General features: G+C 40.3%; 1 protein-coding gene across 1 annotated transcript in view; it reads right to left on the bottom strand.

The window, feature by feature from the left end:
* Nucleotides 1–24077, bottom strand: part of RYBP (RING1 and YY1 binding protein) — a 73380-nt gene extending 49303 nt beyond the window's left edge. The window contains exons 1-2 of the mRNA XM_070776326.1: nucleotides 23932–24077; nucleotides 23051–23176 (exon numbers count right to left, since the gene is read on the bottom strand). Of these exons, the coding sequence (XP_070632427.1) occupies nucleotides 23051–23176; nucleotides 23932–23963 (158 nt within the window). The 5' untranslated portion in view covers nucleotides 23964–24077. The remainder of the gene's footprint in view (nucleotides 1–23050; nucleotides 23177–23931) is intronic.
* Nucleotides 24078–25553: the final 1476 nt, after the last annotated feature.

Here is a 25553-nt window from a genome sequence, read left to right as displayed (position 1 = left end):
GCTGCAGTCCATAGGGTCACAAAGAGTCGGACACAACTCAGCGACTGAACAACGATAAGGGTTCAGTGCTATCTACCCACAGTTGCAGGAATCCTTTAGGGGTCTTGGAAAGTATCACCCATGGATAAGGGGGGAACTAGCGTGTATCATGAAGCAGTGGAAACTATAGTCATCATGCTGTGCATTACTTCCCTACTGCTTTTTTATAACTGAAGTTTGTACCTTCTGACCAACTCTTTCAAATTCTCCCTCCTCGATGAAGGATACTATAGGAAAATATAAAGCTACAGACCAGCAAAATTTTTTTTTTACAAAATCTACATCTATGTAATACAGATGTATAATAATATTTTGTGTATTATCAAAATAGCTATCTGATAAAGAACTGTTATCCAGGATATATGAAAAAATTTAGAAACCCGGTAACAAAGAAACAAAACATTTTAAAATGGGCAAAAAACTGAGTTCATTTTATCAAAGATACATGGGTGAGTTACATAAGCAAATGAAAACAGGTTTATCCTTATTCATTAGTGAAATGAAAATAAACATTACGATGCAGTACCACTACAAGCTACTACTCCAAACAGCAACTGGCAATACCAACTACTGAGAAAGACACACCGAAATGGAATTCCTCTACTGCTGATGTGAGTACTAAATGGTACTTTTTTGGGATGATGGAAATAATCTTTCTCTTGATTGTAATTACAAAACCAAGTTCAGACATATACATGAAAAGTTCTGATACTACTATACAAAAATACCACAACAAACCTAACTTTTTAAAAATTCTTATATATTTTCTTAAGTATTTTCTCTAAAACATTTAAATCATTTCAGTTCTCCATTCAGAAACTCCTTTCATCGTGTCCTTGTAGATGGCTTTCTGATGAGGAGTCTCATATAAGCAGCTTTATCAAACATCAACTCTACAAGACAAGGTGAGCTGTCCATATTTCTAGACAGTATGTTTCTAATGCAAAGAAATGTACAATCTGATGACCTCCAAAAAGAGAAGGAAAGCATTCTAGATCTGTAAAAGTATTCCAGCTGTTGCACAACTGCTTATAAATAAAGTCATCAAGGGGACTTCCCCGGTGGTCCAATGGTTAAGACGGTGCTTCCAATGCAGGGGGCCTGGGTTCAATCCCTGGTCAGGGAACTAAACCCCACATGCTACAACTAAAGATCCCACTGCTGCAATAAAGATCAAAGATCCCCTGCGCTACAACTAAGATCCAGAGCAGCCAAATACATAATAAATATTTTTTAAAAGTCATCAAGAAGAATCATCAACATGAAACGATTCAAAAACAAAGGACATCTTACAAAGGGAAAGACACGGAAATCATCTAGATGGTCGCTTTAAAAAAAAAAAAAAAAGGCACACCAATCTCTTCTACATGCTTCCCACTGAGGGAAATCAGATGGGTTCAAGAACAGAAACATGTCAAGAGAAAGCAGGTTACACCCTGAAACCCTCATCTCAAATAAGAAGCAACCGTCAAGCAACCAAAACATAGACTTCCAAAGATAACATCAATAGTGGAAGAGGTGAAGAGAATAATAACACTTAAGTGTAGACACTGTAACTATAAATTATGCTTCTAGAATATGATCTGAGAAAACTATAGTGATAATGTTTGGCAAAGATTTCTTAAATCACACAAAGATTATAAAAGAAAAAAGAAATGAAAACTTCATCAAAATTAGTAAATCTTCTCGTCAACACACTTTCAAAAGATACATCCACATCAAGAATAAAGAACTCACAATTCAGTAAGTCAAGCAACCAAATTTTAAAACAAAGATACAAAAAATAAATTAAGAACTTAAAAGAAATACACAGATGACAACTAAACACATGAGAACATGCTCAACATCTCAACATCATTCGTTATTAGGAAAACAAATTAAAACCACAATGAGATACCATCAGAAGTCCTCTATCAGCCTAAGATTAAAAAGACTGACCACATCAAGGTCGGAAGGATGTAGAGCAACTAAAACTCTCAAACATTGTTTTGGAAATTTAAAATAATATAATTACTTTGAAAAAGATAGTTTGGAAACTTATTAAAAAGTTAACCATACTCACTGATTTTACCCCTAGATATGTACTCAAGAGAAGTGAAAGCATACGTCTACACTAAGACTTGGTCAGAAAATGTAAACTCAAATATCCATCAACAGGTGAAGGAATAACAAACAGCAGAATATGCACGCAATGGAATATTACTCAGCAGTCAAAAGTAATAAACACAGCTAACTCTCAAAATAAGCAAGCTAATTCAAAGAAATCAGACCCAAAGAAGTACATGGTGTATGATAACATTTAGATAAAGTTCAAGAAAATGCAAGCTAATCTACAGTGACACAAAGCAGATTAGCGGTTGCCTGGAGACAGAAAGGAGCAAAGGCAATTATGAAGGGGCAAGAGGAAATTTTTAGGAGTAACAGATGATCATTATCTTCTTTATGGTGGTTTCCCAGTTTATATTCTTAAATGTGGAGTTTTTTATATGCCAAATACACCTTAACAAAACTGAGAAAAAATAAACACAAATGACAAGATGCTGTGCTTTATTTCCTGACTGCAGTATACTTCTTGGTTTCTCTTAAATAATACAAAGGATTACGTATAGCACAGTTTACACAGAAATTATACATTAGTGTACAAAATTTACACAACTTTTACTGTTCATCATCTTTTAAATCAGGAGATAAAAATCTAACTGTTCAGTACTATTTGATGATACATTCTAGAAATGCTACAAATAGATCATCTTCTTGTAGAGCCGAGTTATTTTCTCACTAACTTCTCAAGTATTTTCAAAATACTCTATATTCATTCCTAGTAATTTTAACTGGCAATAGAGCCTGACATTTTAGCTGTAAATTTAGTATCAATATGATCATTACCATTGCATACACACACACAACACACCCTATAAATTGTAACATGCATCTCTTCAGAAACAATCTGCACTGCCAGAGTTTCACCAAGGCATAGAGTGGTTTTCCTGACGACTGGAAGAGACCATAAATCAAGCTTGTTTACAACTTCATGTGATTTGGGGGTCACTATGCTATTTCTCATATTCTCTACATACAGAAATCCTACTCTTTTTCTATGTCCACACCAGTATCTGGTCCAAACCATTTTATGCCCAGCACAAGAAAAGATATGAAAGGAACAATACACAGCCAGGCTGAATTTACCTAAAGGTTAGTTATCTGGTCAGCTATGAGTCTGGAAAACTCAGAGGTAAGCAAGGAAAAGTACTAATTTATCAATTTCTATTTGCCATAAGCCTTTTTGGTCTAATTCCAGGGCTTGGGTTTGTCTGGTGTTTTATTTGCGGGGGTTTTCCGGGCGGGCAGGGGTGTGTGTGACAGCGGTGATAAAAAGGTTGAAACTAAAATGATTAAAATGAACTTGGGAGTTAGATGAGGAAATTCTAAATTATGTAAGACAACTGGAAACTGATGCATTCATCACTCCACATTCACCACTCTTATTTTGCTTCATCTCACAGGGCAGAGGAGGCCAACAATACTGGTTTCTTTGATTTTAAATACAGCCAATGGAATGAGTTACAAATGTCTTCATTCACAGGCCATCAAATGCATTCCACAAATATTTGCTAAACTGAAGGTCAAATTATATACCCAAGAACAGGACTACAGGAGAAGTCTGATTTATCTGCACACTACAAATATTCTATAAAGAACAATTCATTAAGTTCAAAAACCTATTCTTTAAAGGAAAGAAAAAAATAGAAAGGACACCAAAAAACCTATATACTGTATCCTACATTCTACAATCCAGGTAGGTTTACTCAATTACATAAAAGACTTTTAAAATGAAATTCATAGCAGCCACCACCATAAGCCAAGTTAGAAGTTAGCTCTGACCTATATTGAAAATCTCATCCATTAGCACCAGGGTTTGAAAAGTTTAAATGACACAAAAGTATTCAAGATATACTTGTCATTATGTAAGAGTTTGAAAGGTTTTCCACTTCACCATACTGCCTATAACTAAGAAGCTGCTGCTGCTGCTAAGTCGCTTCAGTCGTGTCCAACTCTGTGCGACCCCACAGAGGGCAGCCCACCAGGCTCCCCCATCCCTGGGATTCTCCATGCAAGAACACTGGAGTGGGTTGCCATTTCCTTCTCCAATGCATGAAAGTGAAAAGTGAAAGTGAAGTCGTTCAGTCGTGTCTGACTCTTCTCGACCCCATTGACTGCAGCCTACCAGGCTCCTCCGTCCATGGGATTTTCCAGGCAAGAGTGCTGGAGTGTGGTGCCATCGCCTTCTCCAACTAAGAAGCTAAACTAATGTAAATTTGAATTTTACTTTATAGACATTTGAACAAGAGTTACCAACAAAAATTTCTGAAGTATTATTTCATATAAAACTATATAGACGCTAGATAAAGTAAAGGGAAAAGGGAAAAGATAATCAAGACCTGTTTACTCATAAAATCACTGAACTGGAAACAAACTTTGGTGACAGCAAAACAAAACTAAAAAGGACATTTTAGCATTCTATTAGTCACTGAGAAAAACAAAGCAATATCCTTATGCCAATTTTCTGTGAGCAGGTTACAAACAAAATTAATTCTCAAAAAACACCTTCAAAACCATGGAGGATCACAATGACTTGTTGATTAAGTACTAGGATTAACTCTAATACTAAATTTAGCAAAAGTTTCTACTGATCAGCCCAGTTGCTGTATACTAAAATTATTCAATTTTTATAGGACATTTCCTGCTTGTAAATATCCTCTAAAACTAGGTATTAAGTTCCCATGTTAATATCTGTTTAGAAACTTGAAGTCTCTATTTTCATTGAAAATTTAGTCTCAAAATTCATGCTCCAGTTTTTAACTGTTCATTACTAGCTAAGAGGTTAATTTAAGATGTAACAAATTCATTTTTATGGAAACGTAATTATGCATCAGGAAAAATATCTTCTCACATTATTAAATCAAAGAGTTCTGAAAATACTAATTTAGAGGCTTACCAGCTGAAAAGGGAAAGATCTGGGACATCACTCCTGAAAAACTAACAGGTAGAATTCAAACATGTCTAAATTATTAAGCAATTCAAAAAATTCTCTAGTCCACCTCTTGAAGATCCTTTTGCTAAGAGAAATACAATCTTTCTGAGTCCCATACAGCTGCAAAATTTCTAGGAAAAATAAGACTTTGTGATCTTGTCAATTTTAATCCACCTTTTCCTCCTTCAGCCATACTTTTGAGTCTAGACCCTCTAGTCACTGTTTTACAAAACTTTCAAGAGAACTCTGTTTCTAAAACCTTAAGCCAGCAAGCACAGAACAGAATGGAATTTAAGAGGGAGGCATTCTTTAGTTCTCCTGAGAAGGATCATCTTTTTAAAACAGACACCACTACAGAAGAATTCTATCTTGCAATCAATTGTTGTCTTACTGTGAGCAGAAAAGCACGTATCAACTTGAAAGGGAGAAAATCAAGAGACCTAACTTAACAGTTAACAACAGACTATGCAAAGAATAAATGTAAAATTAGAAACTATAGAGGGGGAAGTAAACTAGAGTTGGCAGTATTTCCTAGTCACTTACCATGATTGTTTTTTTTTTTAATGGACATGTGCAGAGAGGGTAAACCAATACTCTACAATTATTTTAGAAAGGAAACAGGATTTTTTAAAAGGAGATTAGGAGAATGGATTACACCCTAGAGGGTTCAATGAAGAATACAACAGCAACAGCACAGAAGAACCTGCCTCTGAAAATGTAACCATATGCACCTGTGCGTGCTCATGAACGCTTCAAAAGAAAAACTGAGGAACAAACACAAACAAGAGGTTCTGGTAGAAAATGATGCTATGCTAGAGATGCATACAAAGTGCTTCAGTGATCACAAAAGAAAAGAATCAAGGAAGGTTTCCCAAAAGAGTTTCCAGGAGCTGCGTTTAGGCAGCTGTTAAGAGTCATTATACAGCACGATAGCACGAAAGAACACGAAGTTTGACTGGAAGGTGCAGGATAAGATGTGGCATGGATGAGCAGGACAGAGCCAAGCCAAGGCGGGCTTCTGTGTCATGTTTAAGGAAACAAGTCAATACCTCCTTGGGCAACAAGGCAACAACCAAGAATTCTAAGCGGATAAGCTACATCAGCTACATATTTTCTGGACATAATTGGCAGACAAGTCTCAAGGCTAATGCAATGGTCCAGGTGCAGGTCTCAACCACAGGCTTGTGATTAATTAAGTTTATAATTAAATAAAACATGAAATAATCTACACCCACCTACAGGTGGGTGTCTAAATTCATATATTTGGATTGCATGGCAAAATAGATAGCAATGCCATTTTCAGACAAGACTAAATAGAAAACAAAAGGAAATCCTGTGAAGCTGAAGATCCAAGTCAAGTGTAACTGCTATTTGAACTTCCATTAGGAATGTGAACTCTAAGATCCATTATCTGTAAAATGGAAATATAACTATACACATACCATAGCCACGTAAAGATTAACTGAGACAACGACTGAAATGAACACTGTGCCTGCTGTATGTTAAATGCGCATTAAATGGTGCCCTCACCAGCATTACTGGGTTGAGCGCAGAACTGATCAAGTCTTTGAGGAGCTATATCCCACTGTCCTTCCTGTTACCCCTGATGAAGCTCCTTCTGGATCTGTTACATTTACAGTTCCTAGCTCACTCGATAAAGTTGTCCAATAAACGCTAAGCATGAGAAAGTCCAAAAGTACACCTGTTCTATTAGAACCCAGCTTTGCCTTGGGGTATGATGCAAGCATTAACTATTTTATTAATAATACAAACTTAAAAAAAAAAAAAGCATCAGCAACATATTATTCAGGTATAGCTGATTTACAATGTTGTGTTAATTTTTGTTGTACAGCAAAGTGATTCAATTATATGTGTGTGTATACACATTCTTTTTCATTAGTTTATCACAGGGTATTAAATATAATTCCCTGAGCTATACAATAGGACTTTGTTGTTTATCCATTCTATAAACTTGTCCTTTTAATTAAATGCTGTAACAAAAAGAAAGAATACCCCTAGGGCTGCAGTACCCCTGTCTTTAGTTACCAAAAAAAAAATCATCTTCCACACTACGTGTTCTGTCAGGAAGCCCGTATCATCTTAAAGATCCTTAACAGGAGATTAACTGATTCTAGTGTTTTGGTCAGTCTGCAATGAGCTTAATCTATTTGGCAAAATCAGGGACAAGGATTTGTTAACTCATAAATGAAGAATTTCAAAATAAAAAGATTAACTATAACTTAAATAGGAAACTACATAGCCACATATAAACTCGACAATGCCAGAAAGTTTTCACAAATAAAGAACTCCTATTGAAAGACTGTGAAATGTGCATCCAGTGTTATAGCTTGTGAGTGGAGGGTTAAGACATTACAAACACATTATTTTCCATATATTTTAAGACAAGTATTTGGCATCCATAATATTTAACAGTCATTATTAGCTACCAAAACTGACATACATCACAGTATTTCAAAACTGGAGCAAACACAGACATCATTCAGTTCTGTGAATTTCAGGGTATTTCAAGTGTTAACTGCAATCCATAGTTTTACATTCCAACCTTGTACACAAATCTGTACATATATGTTTTATTACAATATATTATTTTTTATTATATAACTGTAATAGCAGACACTGTGTACAGTGAAACTTGTAAGAAATTCTAGACTGCCGCTGACAAAATGGACATGTTTGAAACATGACTATATCAAATTTCATCCCCAAAGTCAATCAGAATGGCTACATCCCACAATTCTCACACCCCTCCAATAAAGGAAAACAAACACTAAGTATTACCAAGATCAGAAATGATGACGTTCTTTGTGAAAGATTTATAGCCCTAAACCTACAGTGAAGATAACACAGACAGGAAGAGAGATATTGTCAGGTAAATCATGCTAAGCCAAAGGAAAACTATCTGAGAAGGCAAAGAGAAAACTAAGGGGCAAAGAACATTTCACCTACCTCCCCCAGTCATCACTCGTGTCCTGGAGCACCAAAACATAATTCCCCTTCTTATAAATATGCTTCAATGATGTACACCAAAGTAGAAGATGACTTGACAGTAACAAATTAGAGGTCCTGTGACTTCAATTTAATTGAAGAAGAAACCAGAAGTTCCACAAGGCACCAAGTGAAAAGAGAATCTACATATTATAACACAGAAACTGAACACCTGATGATACATGTTCCACCTGACTCCACCCAGGAGACGACTGCCTTCTACTGCACCACTGCCTCGAGAGAGTCAATCATTCACAAACTCATTGCCTCTCACCACTGACTTTTAATGGTGGCATGCAATGTTCTTTCAAAGAATTGTGTAATTTTCTGAGTAAGTCAAGCGATGAACAGCACTTCAGACAAACAGCACTTCAAAGAATGTGATTTTAAGGCAGTCAGCATATATAGCATACTCTTAGCCCATTTTTTATGGGTATATTTAGCCAAGAGATAGAATGATAAACCCTCAACTTTATGAGAAACATCACAACGAGCAAAATATATCACCTTGTCTATACAAGCTTATATTAACATTTTTACAACATAGGTGATCTGATTCAGCTAATAATAATGACTGGATAATTCTGAGAGAGGTAGCTATTCAACTCACATTCCATCACCACCCTCTCCTAACTTAAATGGCCCTAGACGAGGATGATGTGTTTCTCCCGAGGTGGAAAATGTGGAAGGGAAAGAATCAAAAGAATATAGTTAGAACACTTTGGTATCATATTTGCCTGTTTAATTACACTCATTTTTCTATTTCTTCTATTCTACTAACTTGGGTATGAAATCAAGTAAGTTATTTCACTTTTCTGAGTCTCAGCTTCTTCAACTGAAAGCTGGAATAACAACTACCTCTCAGGACTGCTCTGAGCACTGCACTGGGAAAACAGACATAAAAGTGGTATGCAAAATGTAAAGTGCTATGCAAATACACTGTATTTGAGGATAGCATCTTAGAACTTACAGTCCAAATGTTTGAGTGCCTCATGCAGTATTCTGCACATAAATGCTCAAATATTTGTCCATTCATTCAGCCATAATTTAAAAGTTAGTGCCCAAAACTTTAATTCTGGAACCAAAGATTATCTCATATACTTCTTACATATTTATTCACTAGTAATAATACTAAGAAATCAGCTGTGCCTTTAGAATGGTTAGTCGTTTAATTCAATACACAATCTATTAACACACCCAAGGTCTCAATATTGCATATGACAGACCTGATGTTACTCAAACTTAGGTCTGACACCAAAGCCCTGACTTTCAACTCCTACTGTTACTACTCTCCAATATGAGAGCCACAAGGGACTTGTGGCTATTGAGCACTTGCAACGCGGCTAGTCTAAATTGACTTGTGCTGTAAAACACACAACAGATTTTGAACACCTAGTATGAAAAAAGAATGTAAAGTATCTCACTGCAATTTTATATTGATTACAAGCTGAAATCACGATTTCGACATAACGGATTAAATAAAATATATTCTAAAACTAATTTCACCTAGTTTTATTTATTGTTGCTACTAGAAAGTTTAAAATTACTTGTGGCTTATAATGCATATACTGGAATACACTGATTTAGAATATCATACAGGATTTTGTGAATCAAAAGAGCACAGTTTTTTAAATGTTTTAATTTTTAAATTAGTTTTATTGGAATATAGTTGCTTTACAATATTGTGTTAGTTACTACTGTACAGCAAAGAAAATCAGCTAACATATACAAACTGGGTTGGCAGAAAAGGTCATTGAAGTCTTTCTGTACCATGCTATGGAAAAATCTAAACCACCTTTTTGGCCAATCCAATGTATTCCCCCATGTATTCTCCCCACCCCCTTTTTGGATTTCCTTCCCAATTAGGCCAACACAGAGCACTGAGTGGAGTTCCCTGTGCTATTCAGTAGGTTCTCATTAGCTATCTATTTTATACACAGCAGTGTGTAGGCATCAGTCCCAATCTCCCAGTTCATCACGCATCTCCTGCCCACCTTGGTATCCCATCTGTTCTACCTGTGTCTCTATTTCTCCTTTGCAAGTAAGTTCATCTGTACTATTTTTCTAGATTCCACATATAAGCAATGTTATACGACGAGCACAAGACAACTTTAAATTTATAAACACAGTATGTTTTAGAGTATACAAGTATTTTCCCATCCTAACAGCTGTTTTAATACTAAGTTAGTTTAACCAGGGCTTCCCTGAAAGCTCAGTAGTAAAGAATCCACCTGTCAATGCAGGACGCGCTGGTTTGATCTCTGATCCAAGAAGCTCCCACATGCGGCGGGGCAGTTAAGCCCATGTGCCAGAACTACTGACCCTGTACTCTATAGAGTCCTGCGACTGCAACTCCTGAGTCCATGTGCTGCAAATACTAAAGCCTGCATGCCCGAGAGCCTGTGCTCCACAATGGGAGAAGCACCTGCAGTGAGAAGCTTGTGGATCGCAACTGGAGAGTAACCCATGCTTCCACAGCTACAGAAAGCCTGCGCAGCAACAAAGACCCAGCACAGACAAAAATCAGTAAACAAAAATAAACATTAAATAAAAACTAAGTGTAATCAATATAAACAGAACTTTAAATTTCCTTAACCTAAAACGTGATTTTGTGTATTTAAATTTCAATTTCTAGAATTAGATAATTATTTTTTAAATTTTCTATCATGAACATTGGTTTTTCCAACTACAAAACTGATACTGGCTCATTAATACTACAGAAACTACAGAAAAGCACACATAGAAAAAAATCCTATCATGCCACCAAACGGAATTAGTATTTGATCAGTCATTACTTCTAGCAGATGAAATCACATGAAATAATATTTAACATGGGATTACACTGTGTATCATTTATACCTTGCTTTCTCTAATAAATTAAGAGCATTTTCTTTTACTACATATTATTCCTAATTTTTTTTTCTTAAATTTTTGTGGTTGTTCAGTCACTAAGTCATGTACAACTCTTTATGATCCCATGGACTGCAGCATGCTAGGCTCCTCTGTCCTTCACTATCTCCTGGAGTTTGCTCAAATTCATGTCCATTGAGTTGATTTTGGAGCCCAAGAAAATAAAATCTGTCACTGCTGCCACTTTTCCCCTTCTATTTGGCATAAAGTGATGGGACTGGATGCCATGATCTTAGTTTTTTTAATGCTGAATTAAATTTTTATTTAGAAATAATTATATATTCATAGGAAGTGGGAAAAATAGTACAAGGTCCTATATAAACCTTAATTTCCTCAAAACTGCATCTTCTTGACTATAGTACAGTATCAAAACCAGGAAATTTACATTGGTATAATACATGTAAACAGTTCTATGTCATCTCATCACACATTTGGATTCATGAAGCCATCACTACCATCAAGATTCAGATCTATTTCATCACAAATATCTCCCTCTTGCTATCCCCTTTACAGTCACATCAATCTCCCTCCTTTCTCCATCATCCCTAATGCCTGACAACCATTAATTCTGTATTTCAAGAATGTTACTAGCATCCTACAATAGGTGACCTCTGGAGACTGGCTTTTTTCTCTCAGCACAAGGGCCCTTTGATATCCATGCCAGTTGTATGCATCAAGAGTTTGCTCCTTTTTAAGAACTGAGTAATAGTCCATGGTACGGATGCACCATTCTGAAAGACACTTTTCTTTCCAGTTTCAGCCTATTACAAGTAAAGCTGCCATGGACACTTGTGAACAGATTTTGTGTGAATACAAGTTTTAATTTCCCTGGGATAAATGTCCAGAAGTCAAATTCCTAGTTTTGTAAAAAAAACTGCCCAAACTTTTTTCAGAGTAATTGTACCATTCTACATTCCCACCACCAGTGTATGAGAGATCTCAAAACATTTTTAAGAGATGCAAAATATTTATAGCTATTTGACGGCTTCTAACAACTCCATGGCGATTCCTACGTAGGTAATTTCATTTTTGTTAAAATGCTGCCGTTAGTGTACATACACAAAAATTTTTGCATACAGGTCACATAAATTCCTATATGATAAATTATTGGGTAACGAGATACAAATGCCATAATGACCTTCAAAAAACTTAAATCAACATACACACCACCCACCAATGGTCTGTGAGAATGTTCACTTCCTAATCTCACTAAAATATCTTTTTCCATCTTTAATTTTTTACTTGCAAAAAACATTATCTTGTTTGGTATATATTTGAATAATGGGAAGGTTGTATACATTTCCCACATTTCCTGACTTAATTTGTAGTAATTTCATAAATTATCTGTTCATATTCTTTGCCAACATTTTACTGGAATGTTGGTGTATCGATTTTAAGACCTGGTTCTGTCTCTCTGACTTATGGTGCAAAGAAAGAGGTGTTTAAATAAATATATGTGAAATTCAACCCAAGTGTTAGTAATGCAAGATAATCACTGATTTTAGGATGCAAAAAATAAACGTTTACTTGATATGGTCCCCCAACTTATCAGTAATCCTATACTCCACACAATGTGGAGGAATCGACACTAATGCCAGCTCTGGATTAAAAATATGCTTCTTAGAATGTTATCACTTATTTAAGTTCACTTTAAATGCCAAGACATAATTTTTCCATAACAAACATCAAAAACAATCTTCATCTTCATGAGGACTGGCTGGTTTCTCTTTAAAGGAGAATGATTGCAGCCATGAAATTAAAAGACACTTACTCCTTGGAAGGAAAGTTATGACCAATCTAGATAGCATATTCAAAAGCAGAGACATTACTTTGCCAACAAAGGTCCGTCTAGTCAAGGCTATGGTTTTTCCAGTAGACATGTATGGATGTGAGAGTTGGGACTGTGAAGAAGGCTGAGCGCCGAAGAATTGATGCTTTTGAACTGTGGTGTTGGAGAAGACTCTTGAGAGTGCCTTGGACAGCAAGGAGAACCAACCAGTCCATTCTAAAGGAGATCAGTCCTGGGTGTCCTTTGCAAGGACTGATGCTAAAGCTGAAACTCCAGGACTTTGGCCACCTCATGCGAAGAGTTGACTCATTGGAAAAGACTCTGATGCTGGGAGGGATTGGGGGCAGGAGGAGAAGGGGACGACAGAGGATGAGATGGCTGGATGGCATCACCGACTCGATGGACATGAGTTTGAGTGAACTCCGGGAGTTGGTGATGGACAGGGAGGCCTGGCGTGCTGCAATTCATGGGGTCGCAAAGAGTCGGACACAACTGAGCGACTGAACTGAACTGAAACCAGTTTTCAAGGTATGCTCCCTAGACCAGCACCATCAACATCACCTTGGAACTTGTAAGAAACGCAATGCTATCCCAGACCTACTTAATCAAAAACTGAGAGCCTACAATATGAAATCATATCTGTTCTTAGAAAGCAGTCACCAGGTTTGTTTTCTCCAACTAACCACCACACATTTGATATTTTAAGACCCAATAAGTTGATGAAACTTGCATCCTACATCACCCTTAATTTCTTGTCCCTTCCGAAGGCTTTTGAAGTTTTCTCTTCAATTGTATTGTTAATGATCTCAAATTATAGAGAAAATGGTATGAATAAGTTCTAAGATGCTTCTTTTCCATCCCTGCTTCCTAGCTTCTTTTCCCAAAGGATAACCTACACAAATTTTCTAAACTGACTGAGGGAAGAAAGGAGAGGAGTGATAAGGATCTAATTATATTTAAAAATAAAAATTTCAGCTGTTTACCCTGTGGTTTCAACTACAGACAGTCAACTTAAGGATGGCTCACAACTTAGGATTTTTTGACTTTACGGCGGGCCCAAGTGGTACACGATCAGTAGAAACCGCACTTCAGATTCTGATCTTTCCTTGGGCCAGAGGCGTGGGGTCCAGTACTCTCTGGTGATGCTGGGCAGAGGGCAGGCCCCGCAGCTCCCTGACAGCCACACAATCGGCAAGACAAACAACTGATGCACTTACAACCATTCTGTGCCCAGCCAACCATTCTGTTGTTCACTTTCAGTACAGTATTCAAACATTACATGAGACATTCAACAGTTCACTGAAGAACTGGCTTTGTGTTAGGTGATTTTGCACAACTGTAGGCCATCATAAGCGTTTTGAGGTGTTTAAGGTAGTCTAAGCCAAGCTGTGATATTCGACAAGTTAGGCGTTTTAAATGCATTTTCACCTTTCAGTATTTTCAACTTATGATGGTTCTGGACATAATCCCATTTTTAAGTCGAAAAAGGTCTGTACTTCTGATTTCTGAGTTACACAGGGGTTTATTTGCAATGCCTTTACTGAGAATTCACCTTTGGCATCCATCTGTGTCAATCACTGCACAGAAGTGAAACTATAGCTAAATAAATGAAGGAGTCAAGACTTCAACTTAACAGCAGTAATTAATTCAAATAACAGTCATGTATACCATGTGCAAGGTGCAACTATCAAGTTATGGGTATGTTAACACAGTGGACAGCATAGCGTAACATTTTCAACAACACTTAAGATGCTCCGTAGCAATTTTTAAACTGCCTTTAGGACCAAGCTCACAAGCACACTCGCCCAGCTCCTCGTTCAGTCGCTAAGTGGCGTCTGTCCCCTGCAATCCCACGGGCTGCTACCTAGTTCCTTAACACACCTCAAAATTGGTTTTACACAACATGATTGATCCTCTGCTTTATTTGCAGACTTTTCCATATGACTTTTGGCAGCTTAAATCACCAAATGCGCAACAAAAAGAGAAGGAGAATGGTCACAGTTATTGTTTAGGTAAGTGTGCTAAAACTCTGAAGCCCAAAACCACTCCAGGAAGTACTTTAAATGCATAGGCCAGGGTCTCCAAGGTTATAATCTGTGTGTAATTTCTAGAACATGTTTAGGAAACAAAACCAGAAAATGAGAATACTACTTAAGGACATACTTTATAAAGACAAATTTCCACTAACTCAATAACTTTACAGACAAAACGCAAGCCCTAATGTGCAAGGGTATGTATCAGAACTCTTTAACTGGAACAGTTTTAAAGGCAACTCTGATTCAAACTTCCAGTCTTCATCTATTCTACATACATTTACTGAACCCCTACTGAGCGCCTGACTCTGTAACACAAAGAAAGATCATGCCCTCAAAAAGGTGAAAACGTAACAGAGGCAATCAAACAAAACTACAGTTCAAATGTAATGAAGAGGCATACATGACTGTAGGGCACTGGAAAAAGACTTCCCAAGATGCCTAGAAGGACAAACAGGAGCAGCCAGGCTAAGGAAGGAGGCACATCTGAGAAGAAATCCAGAGGAAAAGAATGTGTGGAGGTATGGAAATGAGACAGTATGGTCCATACAAGGAAATACCAGGCAGTTTGGTATGAAACACACAAGTGCTGTGTGTACGGGGCAGATGGAGTGGGGGCAGGCTGCATCCAGCAATTCTACAGAAACAGCAAAGGATCAAATCAGAAACCCTTTGTGATGGTTAAGGATTTGGACTTTACCCTAAGAACAATGAGAACCAGGAGATAATCTAAGCTGTCCAAGTGGCAAGGCCCAAGAACCAGTTGGATCTGTTTGTCACGTGTATTCATGCATGGGGGTGGTGACAGGTGGTTAATCAATAGTATCTGGGAATTATCAAGCTGTAAAGACAAGTGGGAAGGTATGGGTGACATCTGAGTGTGAACAGTTAAAAAGGAGAAGGCACAGAACTAACTAACTTGCATCACATTGTATAACAAACCCCATATCAAGAACCAAAAAACTATGGCATAGTTTAAATCTCAGGTTCAGTGAGGAGGTCTTCCCCCAATACCCCTCAAAACAGGGTCTCCACCTCCTGTGAAAAATAACTTGCATTCACAACCACTGGTCATCTTTTTATAGTCTTATCTTTTCAACAAGTTTGTTAGGTTCCTTCAGAGCAGGAATTTTGTGTTTATTTAACCAAAGCCTTGAAATATAAATGATTCATGAATAATATTACTCATGACAGGCAAAAGTTTACTCTATTTATACACTCTAGAAAGTTCCACATACCAGGTTTTCCTCCTTTTACCTAATGATATGTGGATTTATGCTGCTGCTGGAAGGAGATGGCTGAGTTCAAGTATGTAGGTAATGAACAGAAGTCGCAGAGAGATTCTATCTCTAGAACGTGTTAGAGGTCTGCATGCAGAGTTAAACACTTAAGATATTCTTATGATAAAACAGCACTGGTAAAATAAGCAAGAACCACACACAACATGAATATTCACAAATATAAGAATGAGTGTAAGAAGACAGACCCAGAAGTGTACATACTGTAAGTTAAAAGCAAGCAAAGCTCATCTCCAGTGTCAGAAGTAAGGACAGGGCTGGGACGGGGGAAGTGACTGCAAAGGGGCCCCAAGGGCTTTGGGGGTCCTGTTAATATTCTGTTTCCTAATCTGGCTGCTAGTTACACAGGTGTGCTCACTTTGTGAAAGTTATCAGGTCTTACAATTATGGTTTGTGCCCATCTCTGTACGTATGCTACCGTTCACAAAGTACACTTAAAAATAAACAAGCCAACAAGCCAAAAAAAAAAAAAAAACAAACCAGGAGAGCAAATGATAGTAAGTATAGAAGATGTCACAAAGAGAAAAGGCCCTGGCGATGGGGCAAGAGGGCAATTGAGAACCGCAGTGACTGCAAAATATTTTTGTTCAAGTTGAAAAGAGGACATCTGGAGAGCCACTATTTCCTCAAGTACTAAGGAACTGTGTTAGGAGAAGGCAATGGCACCCCACTCCAGTACTCTTGCCTGGAAAATCCCATGGATGGAGGAGCCTGGTAGGCTGCAGTCCATGGGGTCGCTAGGAGTCGGACACGACTGAGCGACTTCACTTTCACGGAACTGTGTTAGTGCTGATAACTATTTTGCTAAACTACATACAATTAGTTGGAATTTGTTCAGCATCTATGAAAGTACACAATAAATATATGATGCATTAAAAAAAACACATAACTGAATCCATTTAACATCTCCTATTGGAGGAACAGTTAACCCTTAAACAACATGGGTTTGAACTACACAAGTCCACTTATACACAGATTTTTTTCAATAAACACGTACTACAGTACTGCACATTCCATGGTTGGTTGAATTCACAGCTGCAAAACTAAAGACAGCCTGCAATCCAGGAGACCTGGGTTCGATTCCTGGGTCAGGATGATCCCCTGGAGAAGGAAATGGCAACCCACTCCAGTACTCTTGCCTGGGAAATCCCATGGGCAGAGGAGCCTGGCAGGATACAGTCCATGGGGTCACAAGAGTCGGACACGACTTTGCAACTAAACCATCACCACCAAGGCATGTCCTAGAACTAATGCCCTTTGGATACCAAGGGACAACTGTTACGTTAATGTCCAGCTACACACAGAGGCGTGGGAATCAGCACCCTTCATCTCCCAGTTGTTCAAGGGTCAACTGCAACAGTATATACTGCATGGCAGCTGGCCAGACTTTCATCTACAAGTTTAACTCAAAGTTTAGCCTGGGCATAAAGGCTCAAACTCTATAAACTGTCCCCAACCAAATGAGCAAACTGGTGCAGGTAAACCTCCAAAAAAAAAAAAGTTATCCCCTAGTTCCAGAAGAAAGCAGCATGTGTTTCCTAAAAAGGCCAGTGTGCATCTCAATACTGTCTGTAAAGCTGTTGCTCCGCCCAGTTCTCACCACTCTAGTTCCCTATCCTGCTCCAATTTCCTTGGAGCACTGATCTCCAGCTGAAACGCTTTTTCTTCTGTTCACTTGTTTATTTTCTTTTCCTCTCCATAGTACTTTAAGCTTCATGAAAACAAAGATCTCATCTGTCTGTACACCATGTACACAGAGCACAGATGACTGTGTATTCAATAAAAGCTTGTCAATCACAACTACCCAGGTAATTTATTGATACTTTAAGTCTCCAAGTATACATAAGATCAAGTCAGTAACAATAAATCAGTTAAGTCCAGTGTAACAGCAAACACAAAATAAATTATCACTTCGTTTCTGGGTTAAGAATAATCTCTAACCTGTACCCGCTTTTGCACCAACTATGAGGCTGAAATGTTTAACAAGGTTTGATGATTTGGAAGATGGATAATTTTCTATGTACTTTATGGAGAAATTTTATGAAAAGGCAAACACTAAAATAAAACCAGTGCAGGGAGTTCCTGGTGGTTCAGTGGTTGAGGATCCGTCCACCTGCCGACACAGGGGACATGGGTCCAATCCCTGGTCTGGGAAGACGCCACATGCCGCAGAGCAACTAAACCCATCCTGCAACCTCCGAAGCCAACGCACCCTAGAGCCTGTGCTCTACAACAAGACAATCTACCGCAATCAAGAGTCGTCCCCCACTCCCCGCAACTAGAGAAAGTTCAAGCATAGCAACAAAGGACCCAGGGCGGCCAAACATTAATAAAAATTGTAAAACTAAAAAAAACAAAACAAAAAAACCCCAATGTGGCCTAAGAAGCAAAACCACGGTGGCAGATGACCCAGAAGTCCCGCTCCACTCTAGGTGAGGGCAGAGTGGAGACTCTCCAGCTTTCTGGGAGTCTTTCTATCTGAAAATGTATCACAGGATGATGCACTTCTGAAGCTTTCAGCAAAGACGAAAACTTTTCATGTTTCACTAAATATGTGCATTTTCCCCCTAAAACTTCTAAAGAACTTCATGACAAGTCAAGAGACTCTGAGCTGTCAGGGTATCTCAACTGACGGGGAGAAAACGTCCAAAGTTACAACTGCCAAGAATCAGGGAGCTCCTGGACAAGGGATTATTTTACACACAGACAACTGAGTCCTACCAATTCCCATTCAATAGCCTGAGTACCAGGCTGTTTTTTCTTTTCTTTAAGGCCACACCATTTTATTACACACCTAACCTCACTTTTACTTGTCTGTAAAAGCTCTAAATAGAGTACATTTTTCAGGGGGATAGTATTCAGTGCAGCACTATTATCAAAGCACCACTAATCAAGAAAAGCTGCAGCAGTATCTCAGTAATTTTTATTTTACAATATTTATTTATAGATAATTACATTCAGAGAATTAACAAGACCAAAAGTAAAATACATTTATCAAGATGTCCAGGAAGTTATTACTCTGTCCAATACTCAAGAACTTCAACTTAGAAGAACAACAGTTAGGTAAATTTGTGAGTTTGTGGTTCTGTTGGGCTTTTTTTCCCTTTTAAAAGCTGATATCCTCTTTCATGAGATTTGCAAAGTGGGCTGGGAAATACTACTTAGGCTATCACCTACGGAAGGGATAGTGTTTCTTCCCACTCACCACCACCTTTCACATACTTGAAAAGTTCTATCTTGAAAAGCTCAGGGTACATCAGCATGGTGGGAAAATGAACATTTCAGCTGCAGGTGCCTCAACCACTGAAGCCCACAAGCCCTAGAGACCGTGCTCCACAAAAGAAGCCAGCACAATGAGAAGCCCAAGCCCCCCAACTAAAGAGTACCCCCACTTGCTACAACTAGAAGACCAGCACAGCCAAAAATAAATCACTCACTAAATAAGTAATTTTTTAAAAGTATATCACAGAACAGGCATAAGGAAGCCATTCACAGCGACAGAAATGTTCTAAAACTGGTTTGTGGTGCTGGCTGTATAGTCAATTTTTAAAATTAGCAAAAATCACTGAATTAAAAACTTATACAACTGGTGAATCTTATAGTATGTCTTAATAAAGCTGTTTAAAAAAAATAAAGAGTGGAATGCAATAGTTGGGAAAGGGAGTGTATTTAAGAACTAAAGAGATGTAAAACAAATCCAAAATAAAGATTTCCACTGCCCTCTGAACCTCCAAGTAGCCAACAAAGTATTTCTTCTCTCTTCCCTTAACAGATTCCTTTGGAGCTTCTGACCTTTCATTCTGCTCTATGCTACTACAAAAAGAAAAGACCTTCTGAATCACTTTCATGACTCTACTGTAGAATTAAATTTATCTGGTACACATGGCAATAATAGTGAAAGATGGCAGGCAATTCTGTAGAAATCAATTCTTCTCCAGAAGAACTGAAGGGAGAGGAATTCTTCTAATTGATGCCCAAGCCAGATTGCTCAGACCTCCTGTAGCATTTTATGCATACCTCTCTTAGAGCCTTTATAACTTAGATTATGATCATTCCTATACATGTCTTACCAACATTCTAAAAAACCCCCTTCCTGTCTTCAATGTCTTGAGCAGGAGTCTTTCACATCCTAGTAATTTAATAAATGTTCTTTGGATGAGTGACAGTATTTTCCAAATCAAACTGAAGAATATCAATTCTATTCTCAAAGAATACAGTCTGGATCCTACTGGACTACCATTAATTCAAAGTTGACTTCCTTACTTGATTGTCAGACAGATGATGGCAACAACAATGACATGAATGATGAACAAACTCCAGGATTACCACTAGCTCCCAACTGTCAAGGCTGTTACAAAACATCAGCTCAGAGCAACAAAACCAAATTACTATACCAGTCAGCAGATTAGAAGTCCTTTCATTACTTAAAAATTATACTAAATATCAAAAAAATTTAGCTTATTACCCAGTATCGAAAACCCAACACGTTTTCTACTGCCGTTAACACTACGTCTGATTAAAACTATACAAGGCATGGGACTTCGCGAGTGATCCAGTGGCTAAGACTTAACATTTCCACTCTAGGGGGTGCAGGTTCGACTCCTGGTCAGGAACTAAGATCCCACATGCTGTCTGGCAAATTTTTTTTTTTTTTAAATAAATAAAACTATAAAAGGCAGCAAATGTCAAATCTTTGCTGAATCAATTAAATTACAAATAAAAAAGGCCCTGGGAAAAGACAAAGCAGTAGTAACTAGTATCACAGAGAAATTAGCCAACAGTTAATACACTGGATAGCACAGATGAAAACCTGTGGAATTCACCCTTCTACATGAAACCCATTCACAGCATAGGAAGGCCAAAATGTTATTTGCCTTCTTATTAATGACTTTTAGAACAGTCTTTTATAAAGACTTTTAGTTCTAACACACCAAAATACTGACAACAACCAATATGAAATTAAGTTATGTAAAAGTATCATGAGTTGGATAAGAATCTAAATCCTCAGATCTCTTAAATCTGTGTTCAAATCCTACACAACCAGAGACCTCAAAAAATCATAGACTCTTAAAGACAATACATGAGTATCATGTTCCTGTATTTTCATTATTAAGAATTTAATATATTTGTTTAAAAAATTTAATTCTAATGTTGTCATCTATGGGTCTGAAGAAATTTTAAACATCTACATTGTTTTTAAAATCAACACCTTCCACGTGCTTGCAAAAGTTGATGAGTCAGTTTTTTTTTTAATACATGTAGAAACTGAAATGCACTTTGTTATGAGATAATTATTCCCAGCAATACACTGGATGTAAACTTCTGAATTTGTTTCTCTTCACCAGTAAAGTTCTCAAGTTCTTAGGAGTTTCCTAGTCATTACTTTAACATCATCTACGGTAACACTCAAAGCAAAACCACAATAAAGAGGTTTGGCCTCTGAGGGATTCTACACGTAAAAAAACATTACTCAAATAAAATACAATCACTATTGCTTTAAATAACAAATACATTTCTAAACTTTCATGTCATTTGATGGAATTCCCTGTTTTAAGTAGCAAAACAAGATCTACTGAGCTCCCAATGGGTGTTCTTAACTAAATCTGCTCTATAATAATACCAAATATTGATATGAATTTACTTTAAAAAGTACCTATGGGGAGATACTTTTAGCCCTGGAGTATTTTTACTTAAAGGTCTCATTACTTACAGTCAGTGAAATTCACAGAAGTGTTCCACCAGTAATTGGACCAATTCATCCCAGTTACATTCTTTAGGTTGCTCAATATGCTATTTAGTCCCAGGTATAAACAAAGCAACCAAACCCTAACAGGACACATTCACTTAGTCAAAGAACAACATCCAGTTAGAACCGTGCAGTACTACTACACGGTTATGTTGGAAGATTACCAATTCAAAAACAAGTACCTGATGAAATGAGACTTTCAGCAATCAACTTTAAAGATGCACAGGAAAATCACTCGTTCCATCTTACTTTCACACACACACTCCCCCAATGTCTGCCCATTAAATGACATAAAGAATAGTTTAACTTCAAACTAAAATCACCGAAACAAATACAAGATAAAAGTTAAAAGATGACCGAAAGACTTAAAAAATCAGCTTTGAGATTTCACTCAAGTATATCTAAATGTTAAATCTGAAGTAGTTCAACTCGTTTTGATACCATACACTTTAGTACCTTCACTAGAATGAAAAGGAATTCCTTCAACATTCTTTTCATTATAATAAAGCTCTAAACACAAACTTCAGTATAATCACACTATTCATTACACATTTTCCAAAAATCCGTCCTCCATCACCATCCCTCATAAGCTAATCAGAAAAAAACAGACACAAACTGGCAGTTCGGTCTTTCAAAAAATGCACTTTATCAAACCCCACCATTTATTGTCAAGTGCAAGGGGGGGTGGGGGTGGGGGCGGGAGACAGCTGCAGTTCAAGACAGGAAAAGCACAACCCCGTTACTGTACAACCACCACCAAATTTCTCAGGAAAGAGAAAAATAAATCAGGATAGGCAAATTAAAAACATTCTGCACATGGCAAAAATAAAAGGTCCAATGTCCTACAATCCATAGCAAAAGTACTGCTTCCTGTCTTTTGGAGCCAATACCAATAAGCCAATGGATACAAGTGTCAAATAAATCCAGCGTCTGTTTGAAATAAGACGAAACCTGGAAAAATTCTCTCCCATAAATCATTCAGTGAACACGAGGCTTTGCACCCAACATGAAATTACACACAATCAAAACCACACATCAATGCCCCCCCCCCCCCAACCCGCAAATGCAGAAAAAAGCCGTAATCAACAAGTTGGAAAGAGGGCAGAAAGTAGACCTCACAACCCGCTCCCCAACCTTGATTTAAAAAAAAAAAAAAAAAAAGTCCTTTAACAAAAGATAACAGAAATCTTCAAGTACCTGGTGGAGGTGCCTTTTCTCACATCGCAGATACTGCATTTAAAGGCTTCGGCGCTGTTTCTGAAGGTGCAGACGCTACAATCCCAAAAGCCTTCGTCTGCGGCAGGTTTTGCTTGTCTTTTTGGCCTTCAGAGGAGTGAGGAGTGGGGGAAAGGGGAGGGAAGAGTCAGGGAGCAGGAAAAAGGGGGAGCGAGAGCAAAAACACAGGCGCTGGTGAGCCGTCGTAATTTCCCAGGAATCCGGCGCTGGAAACTTCGCTAAGACGACCACCCACCCACCCTTTTCAGGGCCGAGAGGAGGGACCGGGGGAGGGGACCGGGCGCCCCCACCGGCACCCTGCAACCTCCGGGCCCGGGCTGTGCTGCCTCGCACAGTAGGCGGCGGCGGCGCCCCGGGAAGGGCCGCGGCGGGCGCAGGAAGCGGGCGGACTTGTGGACTTGAGCGTGGGGCTGGGGGGGGGCCGGGAGGGGAGCCGCGGGCCGGATCTGGAGGGGGCGCGCAGGGGCAGCCCGAGGCCGGCGGCGGGGAGTGGGCTGGCTCCTTCCCTCTCCCCTCCCATGCTCGCGCCCTCCCTCCCTCCCCACCTGGTTAAATCTCCCTTTGTCTGGGAGGAGTGGCGGCGGCGGCGGCGGCGGCGGCGGAGGGCGGCTGAGAAGGAGCCGCCATGGCTGCGGCGCGCACGGCCGCCGGCCCCGAGCGGGAGCGACACCGCCTCCCGCCGCCGCCGCCACCGCCCGCCGCCGCCGCCTCCCCCCGCCCCCGGATCTCCATCTTAGCAGCGCCTCCCCCCGCCCCGGGTGGCTCCGGGGCCTAGTCGTCGCCGGCCCCCGCCCGCCCCCAGCCCTCCCTCCCCTTCCGCCCCCTCGGCTCGGAGCAGGTACCTGGTCGGGCTCTTCTTGTCGCCCATGGTCATGGATGGGCTGTACCCCCGCCCCCCCCAAATCCGACACCCGCGCTGCTCGGAGGAGAAACGCCGTCCGGGGAGTCGTCGCGGACCGGCCCCCCTCCCTCCCCCGCGCCCGCCCGCCCGCCCTCAGCCGCTGGGGCTCGAGCTCCGGCCGCCGCCGACGCCGCCGCTGCCAGTCTCCGGACGAGACTAGTCCCCGCCAGCGCCGCCTCCGCCGAGTGACTGACGAGGGGCGGGGCCGGGCGCCGCGCGTCACTCGCCGGGCGGCCAATGGGAAGGCGGCGGCCGGCGCCGCGAGGGCGGGGGCGGGGCGCGGGGGAGGGCGGGGCGTGGTGGACGTGGGCCGGGCCGTCGGTGTGCGTGCCCCGGAGTGTGTGCGCGCTGGGGGCGCGCGTGCCTGCTGGTGGCCCCGCGGCCCGGCGTGGCGGAGCGTGCGAGCCCGGCAGGGCGCACGTGGCCGCGCCCGGGTACCCACTCTGGGCTTTGGCCCCCCGCGCGGCCGCCCCGTAGGGCTGTCGCAGGGCCCCGGGCCCCGAAGCCGCCCCGGGGAAGTAGTTGGGCGCAGTTTGCGCGAGCCGGTGGGGCTTTCAACCGCCGCGACGCTCGCAACGCCTCGAGGCTTGCAGTGCCCCCGGAGCTGGCAGGGCCTCTTTTGGCCCGGGTTCCCCCGCTCCCTTCTGCTCCTCTGCCACGCGGAGCTTTGTACCTGCCTCTCGTAAATTTCCTGCCTCGAGTAGATAGACCGCCCCGAAGCCCCTTTCCAAGCCCTTGACGCAGGAGGGAACTGTGCAGAAGAGGTGTGGCACAACTACATGTCCCCCAAGGCCCGACAACTCTGCTTCTGCTTGAACGCCCCCCGCCCAGAGCCTAAATGGGGCGTTTCCCTAGGGAAGTTACTGTTCAAATGCCAGCAGCCACATGCCAGCAGTTTAAACCTTGTGCCTCAGTGCCATTCTCCTCCTTAGGTTGTTTGGCAAATTCAGGGACTTAATGTACGAAAAGCAAGCAGGTCAGTACCTGGCACTTAGAAAGGACCAATAGAAAATAGTGGTTGAGAACTATTATAACTGGGCCTGGGTTGTGCACCATTTCCCCTGCTTTAGAAGCTTCTTGGAGGCCAGGAACAAGTAGTACCCTTTACTTTTTAGCCTGTTCCAAGAACGCTTGCCAAATTGACTTGAACGTGACTCAGGCCCCTCTGCCCTCAGGCAATGGGGAATCATGGTTGAGGTAGGACCCAGATGATAAGATAAAAGGCTTGGCTGGGTGGAAGCTCTGGGTGGGGGTAGGGACAGGGTCAGAGGATGATGCTAGAAATTGAGGGGTGGGGATAGGGGTGTGGAGGGAAAATAAGAGGGGCTCTCAGCTTCCACTGAGATAGCTCCCCTCCCCCCAGTTTATATGCAAACGCAGAATGGGCTACTATCAAGGCTGCCCTATAAAACGGAAGCGGTCCAGGGCAGGACACCAGGGAAGCTCACTTCCCTGAGACAAAGTACCCACAGAGCAAGAAGTCCTAGGATCAGTCCAGGGATCAGAAGAGAGAATAAAAGAGGGAGGGAATGTGTCAATGATAACCTTGATCAGCCCACGGTG

This window comes from Bos indicus, chromosome 22, assembly GCF_029378745.1.
Source record: "Bos indicus isolate NIAB-ARS_2022 breed Sahiwal x Tharparkar chromosome 22, NIAB-ARS_B.indTharparkar_mat_pri_1.0, whole genome shotgun sequence".
Taxonomy (NCBI): domain Eukaryota; kingdom Metazoa; phylum Chordata; class Mammalia; order Artiodactyla; family Bovidae; genus Bos; species Bos indicus.
Note: the sequence above shows the minus strand (reverse complement) of the source record. Positions and strands in the feature narration are given on the sequence as shown.